Genomic DNA, 27,181 nt, shown 5'->3' with positions numbered 1-27,181 from the left:
GAGGGACAATTTCTACAAACTCAAAATAATGTTGAACATAGCACCCCCAAACCTAGTATAAAGCCTAATCATTTCAATCACAGAAATGAGGGAACAAATGTTCATGTAGGTCCATGGTCAAAGAGCTCACACATAAACCAAACTCACAGGAGGAGACCTACATTTTGGTTTTTTCTTTAGACAGATTTAGGGCACAGAGCTTATCCACTCCCCACCCTAACCCACTCTCCATCTACGGTCAGTTTATGATTAGACCATACAATAAAAGATGTAAAATGTAAAATTAAAAAAAAAAAAGGATGCTTTAGGTATTTTATTAACCAAGAAAACATCCAGTTTAGTCAACCTAACATTAGCAATGTATCAGTAACCACCTGCAGTGAAATATCTGAGAAAAAGTCAAGACATTTTTACCTCATCACAGCACATACATCTCCAGTCAAGTTCCTCCGACAAGCAGTGCTGGTTAAATATTCCTGGGGATTTAGGCGGTATGTGTCGATCATAAAATTTCGATATGCCAAGTATCTAAAAAGTAATGGCAAAATTCATAAGGTGAACACACATCCTTTCAGAAACGGTAACTCATAGAGCCAAATAGTTCCATATTCCCCAACCAAATACAACAAAAAGTTAAGACAACAGTCCAACAAACAATAGTGATAATGTACTGAGTATTTACAGTCATAAGTGTAACTCAGAGTAAGAATCCCTAAAATGCAAAACAACTAACATATAATAAGCACAATAGAGTAATCTGATGAAGATAGTGTGAAGTAAAATAAGTACAACCTTGGTCACAGAGGTCAATCAATAATCCTTAGTTGCCTGCAGAATTTGCAAATAACACTTGATTACTCAGGCTGTCTCCCTAACTACACTACTATGTACCTAGCATTTACTGTGTGCCAGCCATAGGTCTAAGGACTTTCTGTGTGGTAATGCATTTAATACTCACAATCTCTCTATAAGGTAGGATCTATTATTATTCTATTTATAGATTAGGGTTAAAGAATTTGTCCTATGGGACTTCCCGGGCGGTCGAGTGGTTAAGACTCTGTACTTCCAACGCAAGCTGCGCAGGTTTGATCCCTGGTCAGGGAGCTAAGATCCCACATGCCATGAGGCACAGTGGCCAAGAAAATTACAAACAAAATGCACACACACACACACACATACACACACTCACACACAACTAGAACAGAGAGCTAAGATCCCACATGTCGTGAGGCACAGCGGCCAAGAAAATTACAAACAAAACACACACACACATACACACAACTAGAATTTGTCCCAGACCAAAAGGCTGGTTAAGTGGTGGAGCTAGAATTCAGCAAAGTGTGGTGGCTCTGGCTCTGACAATGGTTATATACTTCCTGACTATCAGTTTTTTAGAGATCCCAGCTATGCAACAAGTAGAACCTATGAAGCCAAACTCAGAGGTAAGACAACTCATATAAAAAAGGAGAGAAAAACTGAGATTCTGCGTCATAGCAGATTCCACATCCACAGTGTACCCAAGCATTTCTGCCATAAAATACTTAAAACAAGTGTGTAAAGAAGGTAGAGACCTAGCAAAACTTCTTACCACGAAAGTAAAGCAAAAGACTAGCAGCTTGAAGTTAGCTACGTCAGAGTAAAAAAGGTATACTATTCAAAGAGTCCTGTACAAGTACAGCTGGATAAACAAAGACTGAAAGGTGAATTTACAAGTTTAAATGGGCTAAGTTGTGCTTTTACATAGCAGACTGCCAAGAACTGTAAGTATTTATAAATACTGGCAATTTGCAATTTGGTGGCAATAGGCAAATTAGCCAGAAGAATATACCATGTCTAAATAGGTGAAAAAACCTGACTGGGCTTCTTATGCCAAATCTTTGATTCTGGTTTTAAATGACTCCTTACAGCTTTGTTATGAAAAGCTGAAATTAGCTTTGACACCTAAACTTAGAATCTCAAACTATCATGGATAATTTACCACGACAAAATATTTATTATTAGATTTTCTGTATTACACCCATGTGATTTGTGTGTAAAAGCATCCTTCCCTAAACAATTTAAACAAGAGACATCTATTTGCGCAGTCACATGTGTATAACAGAAAACAGATTAACACTATGAAGATAAGACACGGAAAGGTAATTATAGTGTGGCAGATAACGGATTTATTTTAGGGGGCAAGGATTTCTGGAAGTCTATAATTAAGGGTCACCAGGCAAAGATAAAAATACTTCCTAATGAACTTCTTCCTTCTAATAATTCTGCTTCCAATGCAAAAGCACAACAATGCTTTATGTAATTAAGATCAATTTATATGCAGCTATTATCATCATACTTGGCATTCTCTTATTTATTTATTTATTTTAAATTTTTTTGGCCGCAACTCGTGGCATGTGGGATCTTAGTTCCCCGAGTAGGGATCAAACCCGTGCCTTCTGCAGTAGAAGCACGGAGTCTTAACCACTGGACTGCCATGGAAGCCCTTGGCATTCTTTTAATTAAAAGTCATTCATCAGGAAAATAAGATAAAGGTTCATTTTCTCCTAGATTATATATAATCAATAACAAACAGGTACTCACAAGGTGAGTTAGGGAGAAAACTGAACTCAGTTTAGTGAGTATCTGTTACTGAATTCAATCTTTAGCTGCAAAAGCTGATGCGTATGTATCAACAGTTCAAGATTGAGGAAGAAAAAATTTGAAACAATTTCCTTTGAAGCAATGAGTGATGTGTAGCTGAGATATGAACACTGTTCTGAACAGAGTAAGATATTTGTAAACTTTCAGACAATAGCAAAGATTAACTCAGAAGGGTGCTTTAAGAACCCCCTGCCAAACACATCCAAATATTAATTTTTCTTAATACTGGTTCCACTAAAATATGTAACAGTATCAGGATTACATCTTTACATTTCACTCACATCTCTGGAGTCTTGGATTTGTTTTTTCCATTGAAAAACTCAGGAAGAGCACGCCGTTCAATCACATGAATACTGAAGGGGAAAAAGACAATTAGGAGTTCTCTTTGAAAAATAAAATCCTGAAATTTGAGCTAAGCTTGTTTAATTTTCAAAGTGAAACTGATAAAACCAAAAACTGAGCACTACTTGCAAAATTTAACTGGCTTACACAAGTTCCTATGTATTAACAGTATGTAATAATAAAATTAAAGAATATATGTAATATATATTTATAAAGTTATATATAATATATAGAGCTAAAGAAAGCTTTCCCTTTCTCACCTCCAATACTTAGTGTAGTTCTTCTATTCCCATAACCAAACTCAAAAAGTTCTATAAACACACTGAAGGCTTCAGATTTTATGTTCTTATCATAACACACCGTAACTAGATGATGAGCCACAAATTAGGAAAAGTTCTTTGGAAATTGGCTGACAAAAATCATAGTAGTTGGCATGGCAACAAATTGGTGAAATGAATGATCGACCAAAAGACAACAAAACTGACTGTAATCGGTTTCCTAGGCTCAACATTAATGCACCTTTTCATCCAGCATTCAGAAACTTTGTGGTGAACTGAATTTTAAAAAATAGTTCAGTGATTTACTGCTTTTAAAAAGATCACAGAACTAATTTTTAACATTCAGATAAAAAGCACTGATAATTTTATAAAATGTTACAGGTGATAAGCACTGTAGAGACCATGTGAAATGATCAGGCCTAAAACACTCTACAAATGAAACCAACTGTACCTTTAGCACAAAGGTTTTGACATTAATGCTAATCAATATTTTTCCTGATGACACATTTTAGTTTCTCAGTGCCTTTCCAGATATGCAACACGTACAGAGATTACACGGGAAAGAGCAAATCAACAGTCTGTGAACACAAATAAAAGCATTCACTCTTTCATTATTTGGTAACGTTTAAATTGTTTGAATTGGATACTACCAAATACTATAAATAAAATGAATCACCTGGAAACTTACAGGAAGATAATTTCTAAGATGAATTTATGTTCCATAGATATATGTATAATGAATTTCCAAGTTTTATTATTAGGAGAATAACTGTAAGCAATTAATTATAAACTGGTCCTAATATACCTCTCATTGTTATGTTACAGGTTAGGGAGAGGCCACAAAAACAATTTCACCAAGAACAAAACACACAAGAATGTTTAATCGCAAGCACTTTCTTTTTCAAAAATCTATGTTTGAAGTACTGGCAGCTGATTCCTTACGTTCTGAGAATGAGTCAAGGAGTAGAAGGAGTGGGATATTCGGAATCAGAAAACCTGAGTTCTTCCAATTAGCAACTCTGCAACTTTGCACCACTTCAACTGAGGCTGTAGTTATCTATAAAATAGGGATATAACTAATACCTCTACTGTCCATCTAACAGCACACTTTGTGACATGCAAAGATCATCATGCAAATGGAAGTGTTTCTGTAACCTATAAAAACCTAAAAAACTATGTACTGTTATGACTTTCCCCTTTTTGAGGGGAAAATGCTAGTTTCTCAAGCCATTCTGAATCTTAATCTGTAATTACAAATAACAATAATGAAACTTCCAAATTTGAAAGTAATTTAACATAATAATCAATGTAATGAAGACTGACCTTCAAAGAAAAGCGATATCTTATTCTGTTTCAGCTTCTACTTATTCAAAACAATGAGGAACAGCATTCAGAGTTAGTTTTAAAAAGTATGCTGAAAAGTCTCAATAGTAGAGGCCATACCTTGTGGTTTTGGACAAAAATGAGGTATGACTCAAATGGACCATCCACCCTATTCTTTTAAGTTGGTTTTAAAAGAGATATATATATAAGCACAGGACCACGAGATTGTAAGGGCAGCATCACTAGACTAAGTATACAGCCTTCCAATGAAAGTACCTTAAAGAAACTAACATCTATTTGGAGTTCTGGTACATATATTTAAAAATAAAAAACTGTCCAACAAAAATCAGCCTGACGTGAAAGAGTTACATTTCATAAGTAATCAATAGGTAAGATATGTACATCTCCATTTATTTCCAGCCATGTTCCAAGGGTGCCACAGTGGCTGTGGTAAATGACAGGGAGGGTGCTGAAGAGGTTGTTTTCCTGAACTCTCTTACATGCCACGGTTTATACAAGAAAGGGCTCCTGTTTCCGATTAACATGAAGCCATTATTGGGTACTAAGATGAATTTTTCTTTATATATTTCCATAATGTTTAAAAATCATATAATGAACATCAATATTTTATAATTATTAAATACTCAAGCATTTGCCTGTCTGAACTAAAACTGACTCCAAATGAGTCAGGTTCAAGTTTACAAAATTTTACAACCCTAAGTTACAACACAATAGTTTCTATCCCCAAGTAAAACAACCAAAAGAACACATTCCAAAGTTAAAATAACTTTCCATCCCCCTTCATCCAGTGTGACAGTGATTACTGATGAGGGGACCTGGGCAGAAGAGCACAATTTTTTTTAAAAAAAAATAATAAATTTATTTATTTATTTTTGGTTGCACTGGGTCTTCGTTGCTGCGTGCAGGCTTTCTCTAGTTGTGGAGAGCAGGGGCTACTCTTCATTGTGGTGCACGGGCTTCTCATTGAGGTGGCTTCTCTTGTTGTGGAGCACAGGCTCTAGGCACGCAGGCTTCAGTAGCTGCAACGCGTGGGCTCAGTAGTTGTGGCTCGTGGGCTCTAGAGCGCAGGCTCAGTAGTTGTGGTGCACGGGCTTAGCTGCTCCACGGCATGTGGGATCTTCGCAGACCAGGGATCGAACCCGTGTCCCCTGCATTGGCAGGCGGATCCTTAACCACTGCACTACCAGGGAAGTTCTGAGCACAATATAATTTCAAGGAAAGTTTTCCCACTCTTAATTACCATGTTCACAGATGTAAGCGACCTACTCACCAGTTATAATCAAACCACGATGCATAGCTAGGAATAATAATGTGATTGGTCTGCTCTGTCACATTATCTTCACCAGGGTCAACTGACCGACTCTGATCACCTTTGCCAGGATCTTCATCTTCCTATAGAAAAGAAGCCAAAGTTCAGAGAAAGAGAACTACAGAGAGATATGGAAGAGCTTTCAAACTTCTAGTAGCAGGTTACAGAAAATGCAGCTAGCTGATCCAATTTCAAGGACCAGGAGAACAAATTTCAAGTAAAAATAGCCTTTCACAGTTTTTAAGGTACCTTCACAAGATGTCCAGATGAGATAGCGTATTTTATTCCTCCTTTTTACAGATGAGGGAATCAACTCAGAAAGCCCAAAACTTTTTCCACAATAGCCTGCTACTTATTTGTCTAGTTTTACCTAATCCTAGAATCACAAATCTAAATTACTAGTTCTCAATTTATTTATAAGGAGGTAACACAAGGACACTGAGACATAAGGATAAGGTTTCCCCAATCCCAAAGACTGAGTACTAAGTATTTGCCAACAGCGATATGTGCAATATCTCACTTATTCCTCACAATAACAGCAGGTACTGTTTATCATCTCTTTTGTGGATGAGAAAATGATGCACAGAGCTAACAAGACATAAACAGGATAAAACTCCAGAAAGCCCAGCTAGAGGGCCTACACTCTTAACCACTCTTACTGATGAAAATTGGTTCTGACTTTTATCACATTTATGTAGGTTTTGCAAATGATTCCACCTAAAAACCTGGTTTTGCTAATACAGTAATTTCAAAAAGCACTGCTTTAGGTCAAAACACAAGAACATTTTTTATGCTACCAGTAAACAGTAATAATTACTTTTTTTTCTTTGGCTGCATGTGGGATCTTAGTTCCCCGACCGAGGCCCACAGCAGTGAAAGCACGGAGTCCGAACCACTGGACCACCAGGGAATTCCCCCAGTAATAATTACTTTCAAATAATATTATCTAACATACTCTTTATATTCAAGGGGATCCAAGTGTCCCATAAATGTCCTTTACAGATTTTTCTCCTCAATACAAAACCTGATCAAGGAGTCCATATTATATATGATATTCACGTCTCCTTTAACCCCTGACTCCTTTTTGGGGGAGATTTTATGACATTAAAATTCTTGAAGAATCCAGACCAGACAGCTTGTAGAGCATCTACCAATCTCTATTTATCACAATGATTCTTCATAATTAACTTCAGATTAAACATTTTTACAAAGAATACTACAGGAAATAAGCTTATTAACATTCAGATATTTTCAAATTGTGTAGGGTTCTATCTATCAACCTTTTATCTGTGGTGTTTTTTACTGTTTTTAATCTTATAAAATTCTTTTCTGTTAAGAAACCAGTCAAATTTTGCATCATATTCTTTTACAATGGTTCCATAGTTTAATTTCTACCTTTAACTTAAATCAACCTAAATTTCCTGTGTTATGTTATTTTAGGTGAGGATCTAGTTACTGCTAGAAACTTAAGACAGTAGTTTCCTTAAGATCAGTGAATACCAAAAAAAAAAAATTTAATGCATGAAATCATCAAGGAAACTCTGGTTGTTACTTAAATGATATTGAAACAAATGTGTTAATATTGATGACAAAGGTAAGGAATTTTATTTCCCAAACAAGGGAAGCTAGCAAAATCTATGCTCATGGTTAATTTGTTTTTGTGGCATAGGTTCTACAAATTCAATGTGATTCAATTCAGAAAATTTTCTTTATTCAGGAAAACTAGGGAGAGGCTGGTATTGAAATGAATAAAGGCTGACAGTCTACAGTTTAGTCATCTCAGTGAGGAAAGAAGCAGGATGACATCATGGGACTGGTGTTAGAGTAACCACCTCTAACCATCTTAGGTTTATGTTACATAACAGACTTGTCCATAGTTTCAAAAGTACTCCCACCTTTGGCATAAAAAAGGGGGGGGGGGCATAATTCTTTGGTTTTCTATTTTGGCCTCCTTTATTGCCACCCAATACTTTCTACTCTAAAAGATGACATCTTTTTACAAATGTAATATTCATAAATGTTTATGAGTAGCTCTTTGAATAAAGAAGTTTGATTTTAAAGAAAAAAATCATAAGAACAGTTCAGCTGAAGAGCCATCTGTAGAAGAGTTTCTTGAAATACTTTTCCTTGAAATCCGGTCATGAATATTTTCATTTCATGACTGTGTAAAAAACAACAATAAGTGTCACTATGGGGGAAGTTCTCTGACTCACTGAAAAAGAAAAAAAAGAACTAACCATTTTCAGCATTAAGGAAGTTATTTCAAGGAGATTAAGAATTAGTTACACATCTTAACACAGTTAGAAATGACAACCTGAATAAACAAGGTGCCATTTATTTAAAGAGAAATAAAGCCTTGCCTAAAATCCAACACCATCTTACAGCCTAATTATTGACATGTCTCCACAGCAAAATTGATGAAACAGGAAGTAGCTGACTTTAAGGCTCAAAAAAGGTGAAGAGTATGATCAAAGGCTACATCAATTGTGGGCTGGGGCTGCACTAATAGAAATGGGAGTGAGAAAATCAAGGCAAGGCACGGTCCCTGCTCATCTGGAATATTGTGCAGCTCTGATTATTAACTTGCAACCAGGAGAGTAATGGAACCAGAAACTATAGCATATGAGGAATACTACCTGGGAAAATGGCAAATTCCTCTTGATAAAATTTGGGGGGTGGGTCAAGAAAGACACACTATTTTGGGGGTGTGTTAAAAAGAAATTACAAAATCAGAAGGACCTCAAAATGGAATATTTCTAAGGAAACTTCCAAATCAGTGTTTCTACTGCTTGATACACAGGACCCTTAGAGTTACTGTTGCACCAGGCCTAGCTAAATCATTACCTTTCCTCCTGTTGTGACTGTTTCTTCATCCTGCTCATCTGCAAAATCAAAACACGTAATTCATTTAACAGGTAAATGCTCTCTCGATTACCTGGAAACCTTAAGGTTTAAGGAATGATACTGGACAGAGAAAAGGAAAGAAACAGCATTATTAAAGCTAATTCACCTTGAATAATTCAGTAAATTAGAATTGTACACAGAAGCATAGAGGTGAGTAAAAATTCAAAGCACAAATCATTAAAATTCTCCAACAACAGGGAACTTATAATTAAATACTACTTGGGCTACAATCTTAGTCATGATCTTACTTAATAATAGGTAAGGAACTTGGTTTGGGCTCTTGCCTCCAGAGGTTTAGTGAAACAAAGTAATGACATTTCGGATCCCAGAGGAAATGAGTAAAGAATGAGGAGTAAAGAAGGAGGTGATAATCAATCCCTACAGACAAAGTCCTGCCAAGAGTGTTAATACCTTCTGAGGATAGGGGACTACAGGACCTAAATGTTAGTCTTGCAAAAGAACAAAGGCAAATCCATGTATAATTTAAACTAGGCAGCTGACTTCCATAGTGAAAGGTAAAAGTTCCACGGTGGAAAAGGTAAGAGGTTACAGCACAAATAATTACATGGTTAAGTTCCTGTAACATTTTATTTTTTATATAATTATTATGACCCTTGGCAGTGACTAAGGCACTGTAAAGTTTAAAGAGAACACCAGGAAGCCATTTTTTTCCATTATTCCTTCAAACAAGTATTTCCAAGAATCTGCTATTTGAAAAGCACTAAATAAACTGCTTAGACAGGGGTCAGGATCTATAGCCTACAAACTAAATCAGGCCCACTGCCTGTTTTTGTATGGAATCTCGGAAATTGACTCTTAGTGTGTTCCTAGTCAACAGTTAACTGATAAGAAGGGTGGTTCGCTGTGCCTAGACTGTGCACAACGCAGCTTATGATAAACTTCTGCAGCCTGAAATTCTGGTATGTGTTAGGCAGAGGGTACCCTACATTACCAGTAGAAACACTGATCTCAAACAAGCTTCCCTAGGTGGAAACACTGCATGTGTGTTGCTGTGGGAAGAGCGCACTCTGTGCGATCCCTCACGTAAGGGAGAGAGCGTAAGGAAGCCTGCACCCAGACTCTGCCTGTGTTATTTCCCCTTATGATCTGTTTATGCTTCCTATGTTGCTGTGATATATGTCAGCCATAAGTACAACTATATGCTGAGTTCCATCATTCCTTCTAGAGAATCTCCAAACCTGGGGATGGTCTTGGGGATTCCTATCACACCTGTAAGTGAAGAATGATTTTTTTTATTTTTAAATGGTTAAAGAGAAAATCAATAGAAGAATAAATATATCATGACATATCAAAAATTAATTGAAATTCAAATTTCAGTGTCTGTAAATAAAAGTTTTATTGGAATAAACCGTGATCATTTGTTTATATATTATGAATGGCTGTATCTGCATTACAATGGCAAAGCTGACTAGCTGTAACTTAGACCTTATAGCCCAAAATGCCTAAAATATTTACTATCTGGCCCTTTTTAGAAAAGTTTGCCAACCCCTACTTTAGAGGATATAAGAAGATGAGTAGTATTTTAACAGGTTATAAGGAACCAGCCTTCAAACATTTAACTAAATTTTATGCACCAGCCACCGTCCAAGTGCTAAGGACACGGGCTTCCCTGGTGGTCCAGTGGTTAAGAATCTGCCTGCCAATGCAGAAGACATGGGTTTGAGCCCTGGTCCAGGAAGATCCCACATGTCGCAGAGCAACTAAGCCCGTGCGTCACAACTACTGAGCCTGCGCTCTACAGCCTGCGAGCCACAACTACTGAGCCCGTGTGCCACAACTACTGAAGCCCATGCACCTATAGCCCATGCTCCGCAACAAGAGAAGCCACAGCAATAAGCCCGCACACCACAACAAAGAGTAGCCCCTGCTCGCTGCAAGTAGAGAAAAGCCCGCGTGCAGCAATGAAGACCCAGTGCAGCCAAAAATAAATAAAATAAAATAAACAAATAAATTTATTTTTTAAAAAAATGCTAAAGACACAATGATGAACAAGAAAAAGTCCCTGTCTTTATGGAGTTTATATTCCAGTTAAGAGTGGCAGGAGATGGAAGAGAAAATAAACAAACAAAAAGATATCAAATGTTGAAAACTGCTATACACAGAGGGAGGAACACTCCTGAGCTCATTCTACGAGGCCACCATCACCCTGATACCAAAACCAGACAAGGATGTCACAAAGAAAGAAAACTACAGGCCAATATCACTGATGAACATAGATGCAAAAATCCTCAACAAAATACTGGCAAACAGAATCCAACAGCACATTAAAAGGATCATACACCATGATCAGGTGGGGTTTGTCCCAGGAATGCAAGGATTCTTCAATATACGCAAATCAATCAATGTGATACACCATATTAACAAACTGAAGAATAAAAACCATATGATCATCTCAATAGATGCAGAAAAAGCTTTTGACAAATTTCAACACCCATTTAGGATAGAACCTCTCCAGAAAGTGGGCATAGAGGGAACCTACCTCAACATAATAAAGGCCATGTGTGACAAACCCACAGCCAACAACGTCCTCAATGGTGAAAAACGGAAACCATTTCCACTAAGATCAGGAACAAGACAAGGCTGCCCACTCTCACCACTATTATTCAACATAGTTTTGGAGGTTTTAGCCACAGCAATCAGAGAAGAAAAAGAAATAAAAGGAATCCAAGTTTGAAAAGAAGAAGTGAAGCTGTCGCTGTTTGCAGATGACATGATACTATACATAGAGAATCCTGGAGATGCTACCAGAAAACTACTGGAGCTGATCGGTGAATTTGGTAAAGTAGCAGGATGCAGAATTGATGCACAAAAGTCTCTTGCATTCCTATACACTAATGATGGGGAATCTGAAGGTGAAATTGAGAAAACACTCCCATTTACCATTGCAACAAAAAGAATGATATATCTGGGAGTAAGCCTACCTTGGGAGACGAAGGACCTGTATGCAGAAAATTATGGGACACTGATGAGAGAAACTGGAGATGATGCAGGTAGATGGAGAGATATACCATGTTCTTGGATTGTAAGAATCAACATTGTGAGGGTGAATATACTGCCCAGGGCAATCTACAGATTCGGTGCAGTACCTATCAAACTACCACTGGCGTTTTTCACAGAACTGGAGCAAAGGATCTCACGGTTTGTATGGAGGCACAGGAGACCCCGAATAGCCAAAGCAATCTTGAGAAAGAAAGGCGGAGCTGGGGGAGTCGGGCTCCCTGACTTCAGACTGTGCTGCAGAGCTACGGTGGTCGAGGCAGTGTGGTGGTGGCACAAAGACAGAGGTGTAGATCGGTGGAGCAGGATGAAGGGCCCAGAGGTAAAGCCACGCACATATGGTCACCTTATCTTTGATAAAGGAAGCGGGAGTGTACAGTGGCGAAAAGACAGCCTCTTCGGTGAGTGGTGCTGGGAAAACTGGACAGCTACACGTGGAGGAATTAAATTGGAACACTCCCTAACACCATACACAAAAATAAACTCAGAATGGATTGAAGACCTAAATGTAAGGCCAGACACTGTTAAACTCTTGGAGGAAGGCATAGGCGGAACACTCCGTGACATGCATCACAGCTGGATCCTTTTTGACCCACCTCCTAGAGAGACGGAAATAAAAACAAAAATAAACAAATGGGACCTAATGAAGCTTAGAAGCTTTTGCACAGCAAAGGAAACCACAGACAGGACAAAAAGGCAACCCTCAAAATGGGAGAAAATATTTGCAAATGAAGCAACTGACAAAGGATTACTCTCCGAAATTTACAAGCAGCTCATGCAGCTCAATATCAAAAAGGCAAACCCAATCCAAAAATGGACAGAAGACCTGGGTAGACATTTCTCCAAAGAAGATATGCAGATTGCCAACAAACACATGAAAGAATGCTCAACATCATTAATCATTAGAGAAATGCAAATCAAAACTACAATGAGATACCATCTCACACCTGTCAGAGTGGCCATCATCAAAAAATCTACAAACAATGAATACTGGAGAGGGTGTGGAGAAAAGGGAACCCTCTTGCACTGTTGGTGGGAATGTAAATTGATACAGCCACTATGGAGAACAGTATAGAGGTTCCTTAAAAAACTAAAAATAGAGCTACCATATGACTCAGCGGTCCCACTACTGGGCATATACCCTGAGAAAACCATGGTTCAAAGGGAGCCGTGTACCAGTGTTCACTGCAGCTCTATTTACGGTAGCCAGGACATGGAGGCAACCGGGTGTCCATCGACAGATGAATGGATGGAGGGGATGTGGCACATATATACCGTAGATTATTGCTCGGCCATAAAAAGACACGAAATTGAGTTGTTTGTGGTGAGATGGATGGGCCTGGAGTCTGTCATACAGAGTGAAGTAAGTCAGAGAGAGAAAAACAAATGGCATGTGCTAACACATATGTATGTAATCTAAGAAAGGGAAAAAGGGTGGTCATAAAGAGCCTGGGGGCAAGACGGGAATGGAGACGCAGACGTACTAGAGAGTGGACTTGGGGATATGGGGAGGGGGATGGGTCGGCTTAGACGAGGTGGGAGAGTGGCATGGACATATATACACTACCAAATGTAAAACAGATAGCTGGTGGGGGGCGGATGCATGGCACAGGGAGATCAGCTTGGTGCTTTGTGACCGCCTGGAGTGGTGGGATGGGGAGGGTGGGAGACGCAAGAGGGAGGGGATATGGGGATGTGTGTGTATGTATAGCTGATTCACTTTGTTACGAGGCAGAAGCTAACACACCATTGTAAAGCAATTATACTCCAATAAAGATGTTAAAAAAAAAAAACTGCTATACAGAGTCTAAAAACAAAATAATATATTTCAGAGAGGAATTGGGTGGGTGGACCCTTCACAGCAAATATAGAGGGAAGCCTCTCTGAAAAGGTGACATTTAAGCTGCAACCTGAGAGAAGGACAAAGCAAGCATTCCACAGAGAGGAAGAAGCCAAATCAAAGAACCTCAGGTGCGGATGTACCCCATGACTTCACAAAACTATAAGCATGAATAGAAGCTGAGAGAAATGAGCGGGACACAAGAGCAGAGTGCAATGATACAAAGCATTAGCACTACAGATAGACAGTCCTAGATCTGAATCTGTGCTCTCTCACTTAATAGCTGTACACTTAGGAACGTTACTGAAACCCTCCAGTCTCTATTTCCTAATCAGTGAATCGGGGCTAACACGGTTTTATGGAGAAACGCAAACAGCTAGAATGACACCTGACAGGTACTCACATAACATAAAGATGGACACTGTTCCTTGATTTGTAAGTTAGAGACAAACATCCGCTAAAAGCAGACGTGCGGTAAGTTACAGCACTACCAACACTGAGTCATCCAACTCTGCAGAGGGACTATTTTTTTCTTAGGAAGTGACTAACAGAAAGAATTCTGGGTAAGGCCGTCAAAAATGAACTTTTTGTCCTTTGGGTCTTAGTAAACCAAAGGATAATCAACTTCTCACTAAATGGTGGTAGTACAATATAATGATTGTACTCTCTCTGGTCAAATTATACTATTTCATTTTAGTTTAACAGATTTTCATCCCTGAAGGAGTTTGGTACCCAATGGAAATAGACTTCTGATAATACAGAAGTAGGAGGGGCACCCTTCATACTGACTCCTAGATGGTAATACTCAATAAATGTTCTCTTCCTCCTTCTAGATGTGGGCAAATACACTCTCACCTCAGCCCCTGAATCTTGACCTTCCAGAGATCTCACAAAAGAAAGAAATGACTGGGTATACTTGGCTCAGTGGCATATAAGGCAAAATATGGATCAGTTAAAAAAACAAACAACTCTGAACAATAATTCTCAGTTGATGGATCAGTCACCCTTGGCATGGTTCAGGTTATAGCCAACGCAGAAAGTCAGATGCTTACATGATACATGGGAAGCCTGTTGGTCCCTGGATGAAAGGCCAGGACAACAATTTCAAATTGCAAAGAGCCAAACTCTCCAGCTATGGTCAGCAGCATCCACAGCCACAGCACTCCTGACTGAGACCTCAACTTGTTCACAAATACAACGGGAAGATCTCCTATACCCAGCACTAAAACTTTTAATCCAGTTGGAACCCCATCCTTTTCCTAAAATTGGCTTCAATTTGACTCCTCTGATAAAATCTACGACAAAAATACTCTAATAGTCACATCACTTTTAAAAAGACAATTGTCCACTCCCTTAAAACTACAGAATTATTCTTTTTCGGGATATAACTTTAAACTATCATTCTATTTAACAAATTGTCCCAGTGAAGAGTATTCAAGTCTTAACAATATTTTACCTTTCACATTATTAAGAATATAAAACAGAAGACTGTTTATAGTTAGTTTTTGCTTTCTTGGCCTTTGATTCAGTGGGTAAGTGATGGCTGTAGAATAGGTGATATAAACTTATGGAAAATGAAAATTACTACTAGTTATTAAAGATCCATATTCTATTAATAATGTTAAAAACAATTACGATAGGATTTTGACAGTATCTCTTTCTATTGTTTATTTTGTTGACCTAATAACACCTTTATATAAACTGTCATCAAGACAATTTCCTGCTTTACTTTCAACATAACCAAAAATAGAATCATCCACTGATGTACAATGACAGGCTTTATGCCAGAAAAAGCAGGATGTATTTAGTGAAATGAAGTAGACAAACTCTCCCAAACACCCACTCATGTCTGCCATCAAGAATCAGAGCAGAAAAAAAAAAAAAAGAATCACAGCAGTTTATCTGAAATACAGAATTCACTTGACTAGGACATAGTGAAATACAAGTCTCATTTTCCACATAAGGAGATCTTGAAAATCCCTATTAGGTCTAAAATCCCATCAATTCATAAATTTAATATATACTGAAAACACGAGGATCCCCTTTGATTTTTACAAATGAAGAAAGTAAGTGAGATCATTATATATATAACTTTCAGGAACAAAGATGTTTAAAACTATCCTTACTTTTAAAAACTGGAACAAGTGACTACCCTCAAAGCACATCCAAGAATTAGACCTTACTTGTGAAAGTGTACTCTATAACTGGAAAATAGAGTAAAAGGATGATGTGACTCTCATTTTATCCTGTTAAGGAAATTTTCTCTTTTTTAAAATATTTATTTATTTGGCTGCACCGGGTCTTAGTTGCGGCATGTGGGCTCTTAGCTGCAGTATGCGAACTCTTAGTTGCGGCATGCATGTGGGAACTAGTTCCCTGACCAGGGATCAAACCCAGGCCCCCTGCATTGGGAGCACAGCAGAGTCTTAACCACTGGACCATTAGGGAAGTCCCAAGGAAAGTTTCTGTTTGCTTACAAAGTATTAACAGTCAACAGATTTTTGTTCTGAAGACACAAAATCAATCTGCACATGTTGTGAAACAAATACTTCAGGCAGGTTATAAAAAGTGCTCTAATTATAACTGTTTCTTTAAAACTCAGATATCCTGATTTAGATATAATATTACCACCTTTGCTAGTCTGCAGGAAAACATTACGCTCTGAGAGAGGCAGATCAGTAAGAATGGAGAGAATGGATCATAAGAAATTAAATTTCCTAATATGGTAGCAAACTAAACAACAATGGTACTAACATAGCCATAGATAATATCTGTGCTAGAAAGCATAGCAACTGAAATCTCTCAGTAAAGAAAGGATTATCAAGGGAGCTGACATATTCAAGAGACAAAACTGTATAGATTTTCTGATTTTTACCTAGATCTGCTACAGTTCCTCCTTTAACAGGTGTATTTTCACTATCTTTCTTTGGGTTTACTAGAAAGAAAAAAAAAATTATGTTTTAGGGGGAAAGTTCTACTTGTTTTTAAGAAAACAGAATAGAGATTAAAAATTACACGACTCTCACTGCATCTCCACCATCATTCAGTACTTACCTTTGTGCAAAACCTACTCACCTTCACGTAAAAACCGCAAGCCCAGCTGAGAAACATTAACACTTAATGTAACAGACAATATTCTGTAATTAATTAAACAAGCAGCAATCTTTTTCATCATAAAAGCAAATAATACAGAAATACAGAGAGTAAACCCTGAAAAGAACCTTTCAACCCCTTTACCAAAAGTATTTTTTGTGTTTTTTTGTGCACTTGTGGATTCCCATTTCTGTGCCATTCATTAAGACAGACAAATTGAGGGAGAACCAATACCTTTTATACATCTATGTAGACTTCAAAACATTCTGAGGGTTTTTAAATCTTACAGATATAAAGTTATCATACTGTGCTTATTTCCTTAGTACTCTACTTTTCTACTTTTGTACTTAGTTTTCTACTTTTGTAACAGTGCACCTGTGTGATCTTTCCATGTATTTTTAGTTACGTCTCTTTCATTTTTAATAGACACTCTGTGTCCATGAGTGGATCATGAGGTAACTAGCCCTATATCAATGGAAACTTTATTTTCAATTTTTCATTACTGTGTAATCAACATTCTTTTATACTTATCTTTATGCATGCATGTAATTACTTAATATGGATTATGAAATTAAAACTGTTATTGTACAGTTTTTTAAATTTAATAGATACAGCCAAATTGTGTTAAGTGCCTTCACCAATTTATACTTCCATCAATAGCATCTGAGAGTACTCACTTCCTCAAAACAGTTGTACTTTGGGAATCATCTACTTTCTAAGTTTTGAAAATCACATGGATGAAAAGTTACTTTAATGATTTACATATCCTTGGTTATATGAGATTAAGCATCTTTTCATACATTTTTTGATCCTAGGTTTTTTAATAAAATTACCAGTACATAATACTTTGTCCTTTATTCTGTAAGGTTTAAGAATCTTTATACATATTTAGGGTTTTAATTCTCTGTTTGTTAAATGGGTAATGAATATTTTCTCTAAGACTAACACTTGTTTAAAGTACATTAGTATTTGGAAATTTACTTTTACAGTTTTGTTTTTATTTTATTTTTTTAAATTAATTAATTAATTTATTTTTTGGCTGTGTTAGGGGCCAGGCTGGGTCTTCGTTGCTGCGCGTGGGCTTTCTCTAATTGCGGCGAGTGGGGGCTACTCTTCGTTGCAGTGTGCGGGCTTCTCATTGCAGTGGCTTCTCTTGTTGCAGAGCACAGGCTCTAGGCACGCAGGCTTCAGCCGTTGTGGCACGCAGGCTCAGTAGTTGTGGCTCACAGGCTCTAGAGTGCAGGCTCAGTAGTTGTGGCGCACGGGCTTAGCTGCTCCGCGGCATGTGGGATCTTCTCGGACCAGGGCTCAAACCCGTGTCCCCTGCATTGGCAGGTGGATTCTTAACCACTGCGCAACCAGGGAAGTCTCTACAGTTTTGTTTTTAAATTGAGCACTTTAATCCACCTGAAGTTTAAATTCTTATATATGAAGAATACTAAAATTTACAGGACGTGTGGAACAGTTTGATCTTTTCCCATTTATTTGTGTTGCTAAATTCATAATAATTTTAATTTATTCACAAATATGGATCTACATTTGAATTGCCCATTCTATTTTTTCTTTTTTTGGCTGCGTTGGGTCTTTGTTGCGGCATGCAGGATCTTTCATTGCGGGTGCAAAGGCTCTTTGTTGTGGCACGAGGGCTTCTCTCTAGTTGTGGCGTGCTGGCTCCAGGGTGCGTGGGCTCTGTAGTTGTGCTTAAGCTCCAGGACACATGGGCTCTGTAGTTTGCAGCACTGGGGCTCTCTAGTTGAGGTGCACAGGCTCAGTTGCCCCGCAGCATGTGGGATCTTAGTTCCCCAACAAGGGATAGAACCCGTGCCCCCTGCATTGGAAGGTGGATTCTTTACCACTGGATCACCAGAGAAGTCCCTGAATTGGCCATTCTATTCCACTGATGAATGCAGCCATTTTTGTGTCTAAACCATACTACATTAATTATTATAGCTTCCCAGTTTTAGATGGTTATCTCTTAGGACTATCACCACCTTCATAGTTTTTATTTAAAATTATTCTTTTGATTGCCTTTGTGAATTTTCTCTTCTATATGATCTTTAAAATATATTTGTGTGGTTTTTATTGCCCAATTTTGTATAACACGGTGATTTTTAGAAACTCATGTAACATTATAGATGACTATATTTTTCATTTCTTAAAAATACAAATGACTACTTAAAAAAGAACAAAAAAGAAAAATGTTGTAGGGATTACAACACACATCAAAGTAAAATACATGAAAACATTACAAGACAGAAGAGGGCATAGGTTAAATTATATTATGGTAAATTTCATACATTTTTATCTCAACTAGACAACAATGATTCTAAATCGATTTGATAAATTAAGGATATATTATATACTGTAATCCTTAGAGCAACCACTAAGAAAAATATAGCTAAAAAGCAAATAGAGAATAAGAAAATCCATACAGACAGGAAGTAGAATAGTGGTTGCCAACACATGGGGAAAGGGAATAATTTGGACTAACTCCTAATAAGTATAGGGTTTCTTTTCACAGGGATGAAAACATCTGGAATTAAGACAGTGGTGATGACTGCACAACATAGTGAGTTTACTAAAAACCATTGGAGTGATTAAAATACACTTTAAAATGGTGACTTTTACGCTCTGTGAAGTTTAAAACTATGCTATATATAGGGACTTCCCTGGCAGTCCAGTGGTTAAGACTGCTCTTCCAATGCAGGGGGCATGGGTTCGATCCCTGGTTGGGGAACTGGGATCCCACATGCCATGCTGCATGGCCAAAAAAACCAAAACTATGCTATATATAAAAGAAACCATATAAGTTCGAAAAGAAAAGAAAATAGAGGGGCTAGAATAGAACATTAAAAGCTAAAGAGGAAATGAGAGGGACAAATGGGAAAAAAGCATGATTGTAGACTTAAACCCAAACATATAGATAATTATGTTACATTTAAGTGGACTACATACATACTCCAATTAAAAACAGAAAATGTGTACATTGGGGGAAAGAACTAAGTCTCCACAAATTGATGTTTAAAAGCAATGCTTTACATAATTAAGGTGAAAGTAAAAGAATGCCAGAGAGGTACAAATTGAAAACATAAAATGTATGAAAAAATTTATAGGACTGCTGAAGTCTTAAGTACAGTGGGGACTAATAAAACATAGAAATTTAATGAAAAGAATGTGGAGAGATGAGGCTTTATTATTATCAGAGAACTTAGATTTCAAGACAAGCACTATTATGGCACCTAGAGACATGATACAAGCCTCAATTCATCAGAAGAACACGATGATCTAGATGTATATGCCCTTAAACAGCAGAGCTTCAAAGTACAAGAAAATACAGGAAGAAAAAAATTTAACAGGAATAAAGGGACAAACAGACAAATCCACAATCACAGTTAAAAATGTCTAACATCTGCCTCCCAATAACTGATTTAATTAGTTTAAATTGCACATAGATACGTACTCCATTTTTTCATATGTATATTGATTCTGTTAGGATTTTAAAACCATTAACTTTAAAGCATTACTAAATTTCGAGAACTTTTTGATCACAGCGTGTTTTCCCGATAAATAGCAAAAGTATACCAAAAGACAGGAAAAGAGGGAATTTCACATACGTTAACCTTAAAAGGGGAATCTATTAATATTTGAAAGTTAAGAACTGGAGACACAGAGCAAGAAGTGAATCATCCCATGGCACCGCTGAGAATAATTAAATCACATCTAACACTCTCATAGTCTAGGCAGAAGGATACAAACCATTTTTTGGAAGAACCACCTCCTCTATGTTGGGTACAGGTGTTGGGTCTTCCATGTCCTTGGTAAGATCTTCTTGCTCATCTTCCTCTTTCTGACTTCTCCGCTTCCCATAAAGACTAGCTTGGCTAAAACATAAAAGATACATAATCACAAACAAGACTGACGATAGCTACTTACAGCAAACAATTTCAGAGGCTTTAACTACACTGTTAGAGAATCTACGCTCAGAATCACTTAAAGGACAAACAGAAATCAAAAAAATTAGATACATTCCCCAAATTACATCTAACCAGTCAAAAGGAAAAGAAAACTTATAGGGCACAAGAAATGACCACAGAAATTCTGCAATACAAATTTGCAGACAGTATCCTAAAAGGTGCTTAGTGTAATAAAAAAAATATCTGCTACGGAAATACAGCACATATTTTATCTCTGATCATAAAGAATCACTTACATAAGAAATTTTCTCAAAGATACATACAAATAACTGCTTTTTGGTTTTTTGTGGTTTTCCGTATTTTCCTGGCTCTTTGTATCATCCAAACATCAGGAACTGCAAAGTAGAATCACTTAGGACGGTACTAACTTTTGTATTTTGTAAAAATTGCCATTGTTCTTTCACCACCAATTCAATCAAATCAACATTTATTTTTAAAACTAACACATGCCAGAAAGCATATTAAAGTTCAAACAAGAATGGAATGACTCCTTACCTTGAGGAATTACAGGGAATACAAGACAGAAATCATTAACTACCTCGTATAATGTGATGTGTACCAATACAAAGAAATGAATACAAGGACCACAAAAATACAACTCAGAGAAAGAGAACTGTAACAATTTACTAAAACGTTGGCAGTGTTTCAGGATGATGAGTAAAAGCATAAAAGCTTAAGAAAAAAAATTTCCCGTTTTGGGGTAGTAATCCAGAATACACCGACAAGGAAGGCAGAATGGAGGAAGAGCTTGCTGAGTTCTCACACTGCTGAGAGAATGCTCCAAGTTCTCTTTTTAGAGGGACAACATGTTGGCATAGGTTAGAATAAGGTATACAAAGCAAAAAAATTTGTTTAATAAAAATTACATGACAATTTTTTTTTAAGCCTATGAAACTAAAGGTGGCAAGGAGGTAAAATACTTCAAAATGAAGAAAAGATGCAGGAAGATGAATAAAACAAACGTTAGGAAAACAGGTTTCAAGATGTTTTAGTTAAATAGACTATTCTAAGGGGAGACTTAAATGAGCAAAGTCCTGCTCATTAGAAGGCAGATGCATTCAATTAAAGGACGCGCATACATTTATTTTGGGAAACTAAATTTGGTGGGGTTTATACTCAGAGTAGAGGCTAAATGCCACCAATGCGAGCATCCCAGACATCACATTTTGGTTCTGGGACAACTCATGTCCTGGCAGCCCATCTTAGCCCATAAAGGGGAGAGTAGCACATCTATTTCAGGCCCGGAAACATTTGGAAAAGTTGTTATGATATTCTTTACAAGGATCTAAGGTAGCTCTGAAATCTCTAAACATCAACAGTAAGTTTCAGAATACAAGTTTAAGAGATAAGGTTACCCTCAATAATCCCCAAGAAAAACCTATTTTGTTGTTTTAATTTTTATGTCACAGTACATGTGACTTGATAAAATAACAAAAATCTTTTTATAACTGTAACTGACTCATTAATATTATTTATAAAACTAAATAAGAGTTTCTTAACTTCCCTAAAAGCTTCTACGCATGGTTAAGAATGCTTCAAGTAACCTTAACCTTCAAGAAATAACGTGATTCAAGGCATGTTCTGGGCAACAAAAGGCAAATTCGGCGAGAGAAGAAAGTCACAAAAGGAAGCTGATAGAGAGAAGATGACTGCACTGTAAAGATCTACTTGATAACAGTCAGAAAATCGAGAAATTTACTACCACATGAAAAGAATAAATTTTGCAAACTGTCATTTTCTAAAACTAAACTATAACCTCTGAAAAACTGCTTAAAATGTATTTTGAGGGACTTTCCTGGTGGTCCAGTGGTTAAGACTTCGCCTTCCAATGCAGGGAGTGTGGGTTCGATCCCTAGTAGGGGAGCTAGGATCCCACATGCCTCCCCGCCAAAAAAACCAAAGACATAAAACAGAAGCAATATTGTAACAAATTCAATAAAGACGTTAAAAATGGTCCACATCAAAAAAAAAAAGTCTAAAATATGTTTTGAGCTAGACAACCCTGAAATTATTAACTATCTACTTAGTACATAATCATAAAATTATTATGTATTGTCTACCATTTATAAGTATCTACTTCAGGCCAGGCACTGTGCAAGGTCTTTAAAGTCTCACTTAATCCCCACAACAACCTATTCAATAGAAACCAAAATCTCCACTCAAGCAAGATTCACTAAGTACAAATGTGACTTACTGAATAAGGCACTACACTGCTGCAATTTGCAGAATATGGAGCAGACAGAGGTTCAACTCCTCTATAAGTCATTTGGATCATGTATGGGACAGGTGGTAAAACTGGAGAAAGACAGTAACTCTGGTGAATATAATTTCTTAAATTCCTTACCAGCCACACTTCTCAATACATACATTGATACAGAAAAAACGTTCTATTCGGAGATAGAAATGTATAAAAATGACATAAGATGCCCATCAGATAACATCCCATAACAAGATGAGCTATCAAAGCAAAGACTTCCAACCAAGTCAAAGTAAGACAAACATCCAATGTAAATGTAAAAATCTGCAAAGTTCTTTAGTCTGTTTCAGTGCCTTCTGAATCATGTTGCAGTTCTTACCCTTTCTTCCCACTCTTCTTCCGGGACTCTGTCGGTGTGGGAGGTGGAGGGGAAGGTGAATGTTTCCTCTTTCGAGCATTAGCTGATGCTTTTCTATCTCTTCTCTCTGGACTTCTGACTGGCTAGGAAGAAGTAAATGGAAGTAAATATCAGCTAGCTTTGCTGACTCCTCAGTTTCTACAAACCCTTGTCCAAAGGTGAGTTTTCACAAAGATAATACCAAACACAATGGCTCAGAGGAAATGAAAGGCACAACATTAAGCATCCTGGACCATAAGCAGTCAGGAGACTTTCCCTGACCTTCCAAGTGATGCACCATCAATGGGTATATTAGAACCATCCCACAGGTATTCAAACTATGCTGTAAAACAGACATGCCCAAACCCCTCACAACTAAAAACTGTTCCTGTTCAAATTCTGTGTTCCCAGGTGGGAAAAGCATTTTCAATAACCACTGGAAAAATATGAAACACATGCTATTAAATTAATGAAATACAAAGACTGGCTGAATGATCTTGTGAAAATGTACCAGAAACTACTCCTAGTTCATCATTAAAAGGAATATAAGAGAAAATGACTCAAAAGAGGCAAAATTTTACAAGATTGCAATTTATGATTTAAAAGTCAACCCACAGGCGTAAAACTATCCCTATTTGCAGATGACATGATCTTATATATGGATAATCCCAAGGAATCCACAAAAAAAACTATTAGAGCTAATAAACGAGCTCAGCATAGTTGCAGGCCATACATCAATATACAAAAGTCAGCCTGTAGATAATAAATTTAATACCAATTTAATAAAACAGACCATAATAAGGAAAATACACCTAAAATGATCCAAAGTATTGCACCTGAGGTTGAAAAACGAATCAGAGATTAAAACATCAATTAAACATTAATGATTGGGGGGCTTCCCCGGTGGCGCAGTGGTTGAGAATCTGCCTGCCAATGCAGGGGACACGGGTTCGAGACCTGGTCTGGGAAGATCCCACATGCCGCGGAGCAACTGGGCCCGTGAGCCATAATTACTGAGCCTGCGCGTCTGGAGCCTGTGCTCCGCAACAAGAGAGGCGTCAATAGTGAGAGGCCCGCGCACCGCGATGAAGAGTGGCCCCCACTTGCTGCAACTAGAGAAAGCCCTCGCACAGAAACGAAGACCCAACACAGCCATAAATAAATAAATAAATAATAAATTAAAAAACAAAAAAAACCCAGACATATTATTAAAAAAAAAAAAATTAATGATTGGGACTTCCCTGGTGGCGCCGTGGTTAAGAATCCGCCTGCCAATGCAAGGGACACGGGTTCAAGGCCTGGTCCAGGAAGATCCCACATGCCGCGGAGCAATTAAGCTCATGTGCCACAACTACTGAGCCTGCACTCTACAGCCCGCGAGCCGCAACTACTGAGCCCATGTGCTGCAACTAGTGAAGCCAGTGCACCTAGAGCCTGTGCTCTGCAACAAGAGAAGCCACCACAATGAGAAGCCTGTGCGCTGCAATGAAGCATAGCCCCCACTCGCCGCAATGAGAGAAAGCCCACACACTGCAACGAAGACCCAACGCAGGCAAAAAAAAAAAAAAAAATATCCAAAGCAAATAGGGATGAACTAAAAATAAAAAGACATGAAAAAGACTCCGTTTTTAAATATTTTTTTCTTAAAGATAAAGAATATATGGTGTGTGACAGACTTTTGTGAGAAAGTCTCGGGGCTGAAAATAGGTATGAAAGAACTACACTTTCTAAATTATTGGTTAAAAGTATATGTCTCAAAGATTTTTTCAAAAACTAAAATACAAAACAAAAAGCAAAAATCTTAAGTGTCCCCAATGAAAAAAGAGTTAAAATTACCCTGTAATGACATTTGGTTCACAAAATTAATACTCAGATCTAGAGAACAAAATCAGTTGTACTACCTTGCACACTGCATGGGCCACTTTAAATCTTAATGACCCTCTGAGATTCTCATGCCCCTTTTTGGGGGATGCCAGCTCCTGAGATGGTTGTTATGGCCATTTCATAACTTTTACATACACTTGATGGCTGAGAGTTTATTAATGAAGATTTGATAACATTCAGGCCAAGAAAGAAGAAAACACCAAGTGAGAAAAATGGTGTCAAACCAAATACCTCTTCATTCTTTGTTGAAATTCGCTGACGAAAACTCACGGGCTTCCTGTTCTCATCCACCTCATAATCCTCCTCATTCATCCATTCATTGAAAACATCAGTGTCCAAAATCCATTTTGCATGAACCTAAAATCACATCAAAGCATGAATATCTACATAAATAATAAATCACTACAGTTTTTAAAGTATTCAAAATGAAAGTAGTTGATTTATTACACTCAAAGCCTCAACTGCATAGAACAGTTTAAAAATATGACTATTAGTGACATATGAGTGGCAACTTAACGATTTTAATTTTTATTCCATGTCTTTTACTGAGTAAACAGTAAAAAAGCATGACTGGTTTTGTGTAGACTGAGGCTTTGATAACCAAGACCCTGAAATTTGATAATCATGTCATCTTTTTTCTTTATTTCAGCTTTATTTAGGTGTAAGTGAAAAATAAAACTGTAAGATATTTAAGGTGTACGTTGTGATTTGATATACATAAACATTGTGAAAGGATTCACCCCCCCCCCAGCGAGTTAATACATCCATCCCCTCACATATTTATCTTGCGTGCGTGCGCATGCGCGTGCACATGAGAACACTTAAGTCTACTCTCTTAGCAAATTTCAACTTTACAGTACAGTGTTATCAACTTTTGTCACATTTGACATTAGCTCCTCAGACCTAATTTATCTTATAGCTGAAAATTGGTACCCTTTTACCAACCGCTTCCTATTTCTCCTACCCCCCAATCCCTGGCAACCACTTTTCTACAGTTTCTAGGAGTTTGACTTTTTTTTTTTTTCTTTAAGATTCCACATATAAGTGGTACCATGCAGTACTTGTATTTCTCTATTTGGCTTATTTCACTAATCGTGGCATCTTCATCTTCACAAAAATCAGTGACAGAAACATTCAAAGGCAAAAGGCCAAAGTAAATCATTGCTTTAGGCATAAGGAATGTCTCTAGGTTTATACATTCGATAACATTCTAAGAAATGATGAAAGAGGACATTTACTGACATGTTGCCCAGCCCTGTCAAGTACACATGGTGCTCTAAAGAGGCCTTTCAGGGACAGCCAAGGTTGGGACAGGGTGGAGAAGTGAGAGTCAGATTTGGGGTTCTTTCCAGTCCTTTACATGGCCACTTCTTTCATTTTTGGTTTTTTTTTTGTTAACGTTTCTAAGAATAAAAGGAAGGGTTCTTTGGATGTTATACAGATACACATGTAGATACAGATATATATAGATATTTAAACCACAAGCCTAGCCTATATAATACTTCTATTTATTCAACAGTATTTCTCAAAGAGAGCACAATTGGAATTGGGGACTAGACTTCTTTCCTGTGTGGGACTGCTGTTCAGTCATGGGTGGTGTGTGTGTGTGTTGCAGTGTGTGTGTGTGTTGCAGTGTGCGTGTTGCAATTAACATGCCCAGTCAAGAATCATTAAAATACTAACATGAGAGCAAAGAGAGCAAAAGAGAGCAGCAACTACAGCTACGAAGTCTTCAAGAAGTAAAAACCTACAACATGGCAATCATTAAGAGACTATATGGACTTGCCAATAAAAATATTTTGTCAATCTAAGCTCCCCACTGCTCCCCCCTTGTATTTTAAAAAAAGGAAACGTTACTACATTGGTTGTTAAGGATATTGCCTGAATCATATACTGCTTTAAGAATGACATCGACCTGACTACATGCCTCTTTTCCTCCCAAAACGAGAGCTACACAGTAA

The 27,181-nt window shown here is 37.5% G+C and overlaps 1 protein-coding gene across 4 annotated transcripts in view; it reads right to left on the bottom strand.

Annotated features, from left to right (window-relative positions):
• Positions 1–27,181, bottom strand: part of SMARCC1 (SWI/SNF related BAF chromatin remodeling complex subunit C1) — a 185,908-nt gene that overhangs the window by 87,489 nt on the left and 71,238 nt on the right. For all 4 annotated transcript variants that reach the window (XM_068557306.1, XM_068557307.1, XM_068557308.1 and 1 more), the window contains exons 9-16: positions 25,452–25,577; positions 23,319–23,440; positions 20,525–20,649; positions 16,551–16,610; positions 8,758–8,795; positions 5,875–5,996; positions 2,922–2,993; positions 415–528 (exon numbers count right to left, since the gene is read on the bottom strand). In XM_068557306.1, the coding sequence (XP_068413407.1) occupies positions 415–528; positions 2,922–2,993; positions 5,875–5,996; positions 8,758–8,795; positions 16,551–16,610; positions 20,525–20,649; positions 23,319–23,440; positions 25,452–25,577 (779 nt within the window). The remainder of the gene's footprint in view (positions 1–414; positions 529–2,921; positions 2,994–5,874; positions 5,997–8,757; positions 8,796–16,550; positions 16,611–20,524; positions 20,650–23,318; positions 23,441–25,451; positions 25,578–27,181) is intronic.

This window comes from Eschrichtius robustus, chromosome 12 (genome assembly GCF_028021215.1).
Source record: "Eschrichtius robustus isolate mEscRob2 chromosome 12, mEscRob2.pri, whole genome shotgun sequence".
Lineage (NCBI taxonomy): Eukaryota > Metazoa > Chordata > Mammalia > Artiodactyla > Eschrichtiidae > Eschrichtius > Eschrichtius robustus.
Note: the sequence above shows the minus strand (reverse complement) of the source record. Positions and strands in the feature narration are given on the sequence as shown.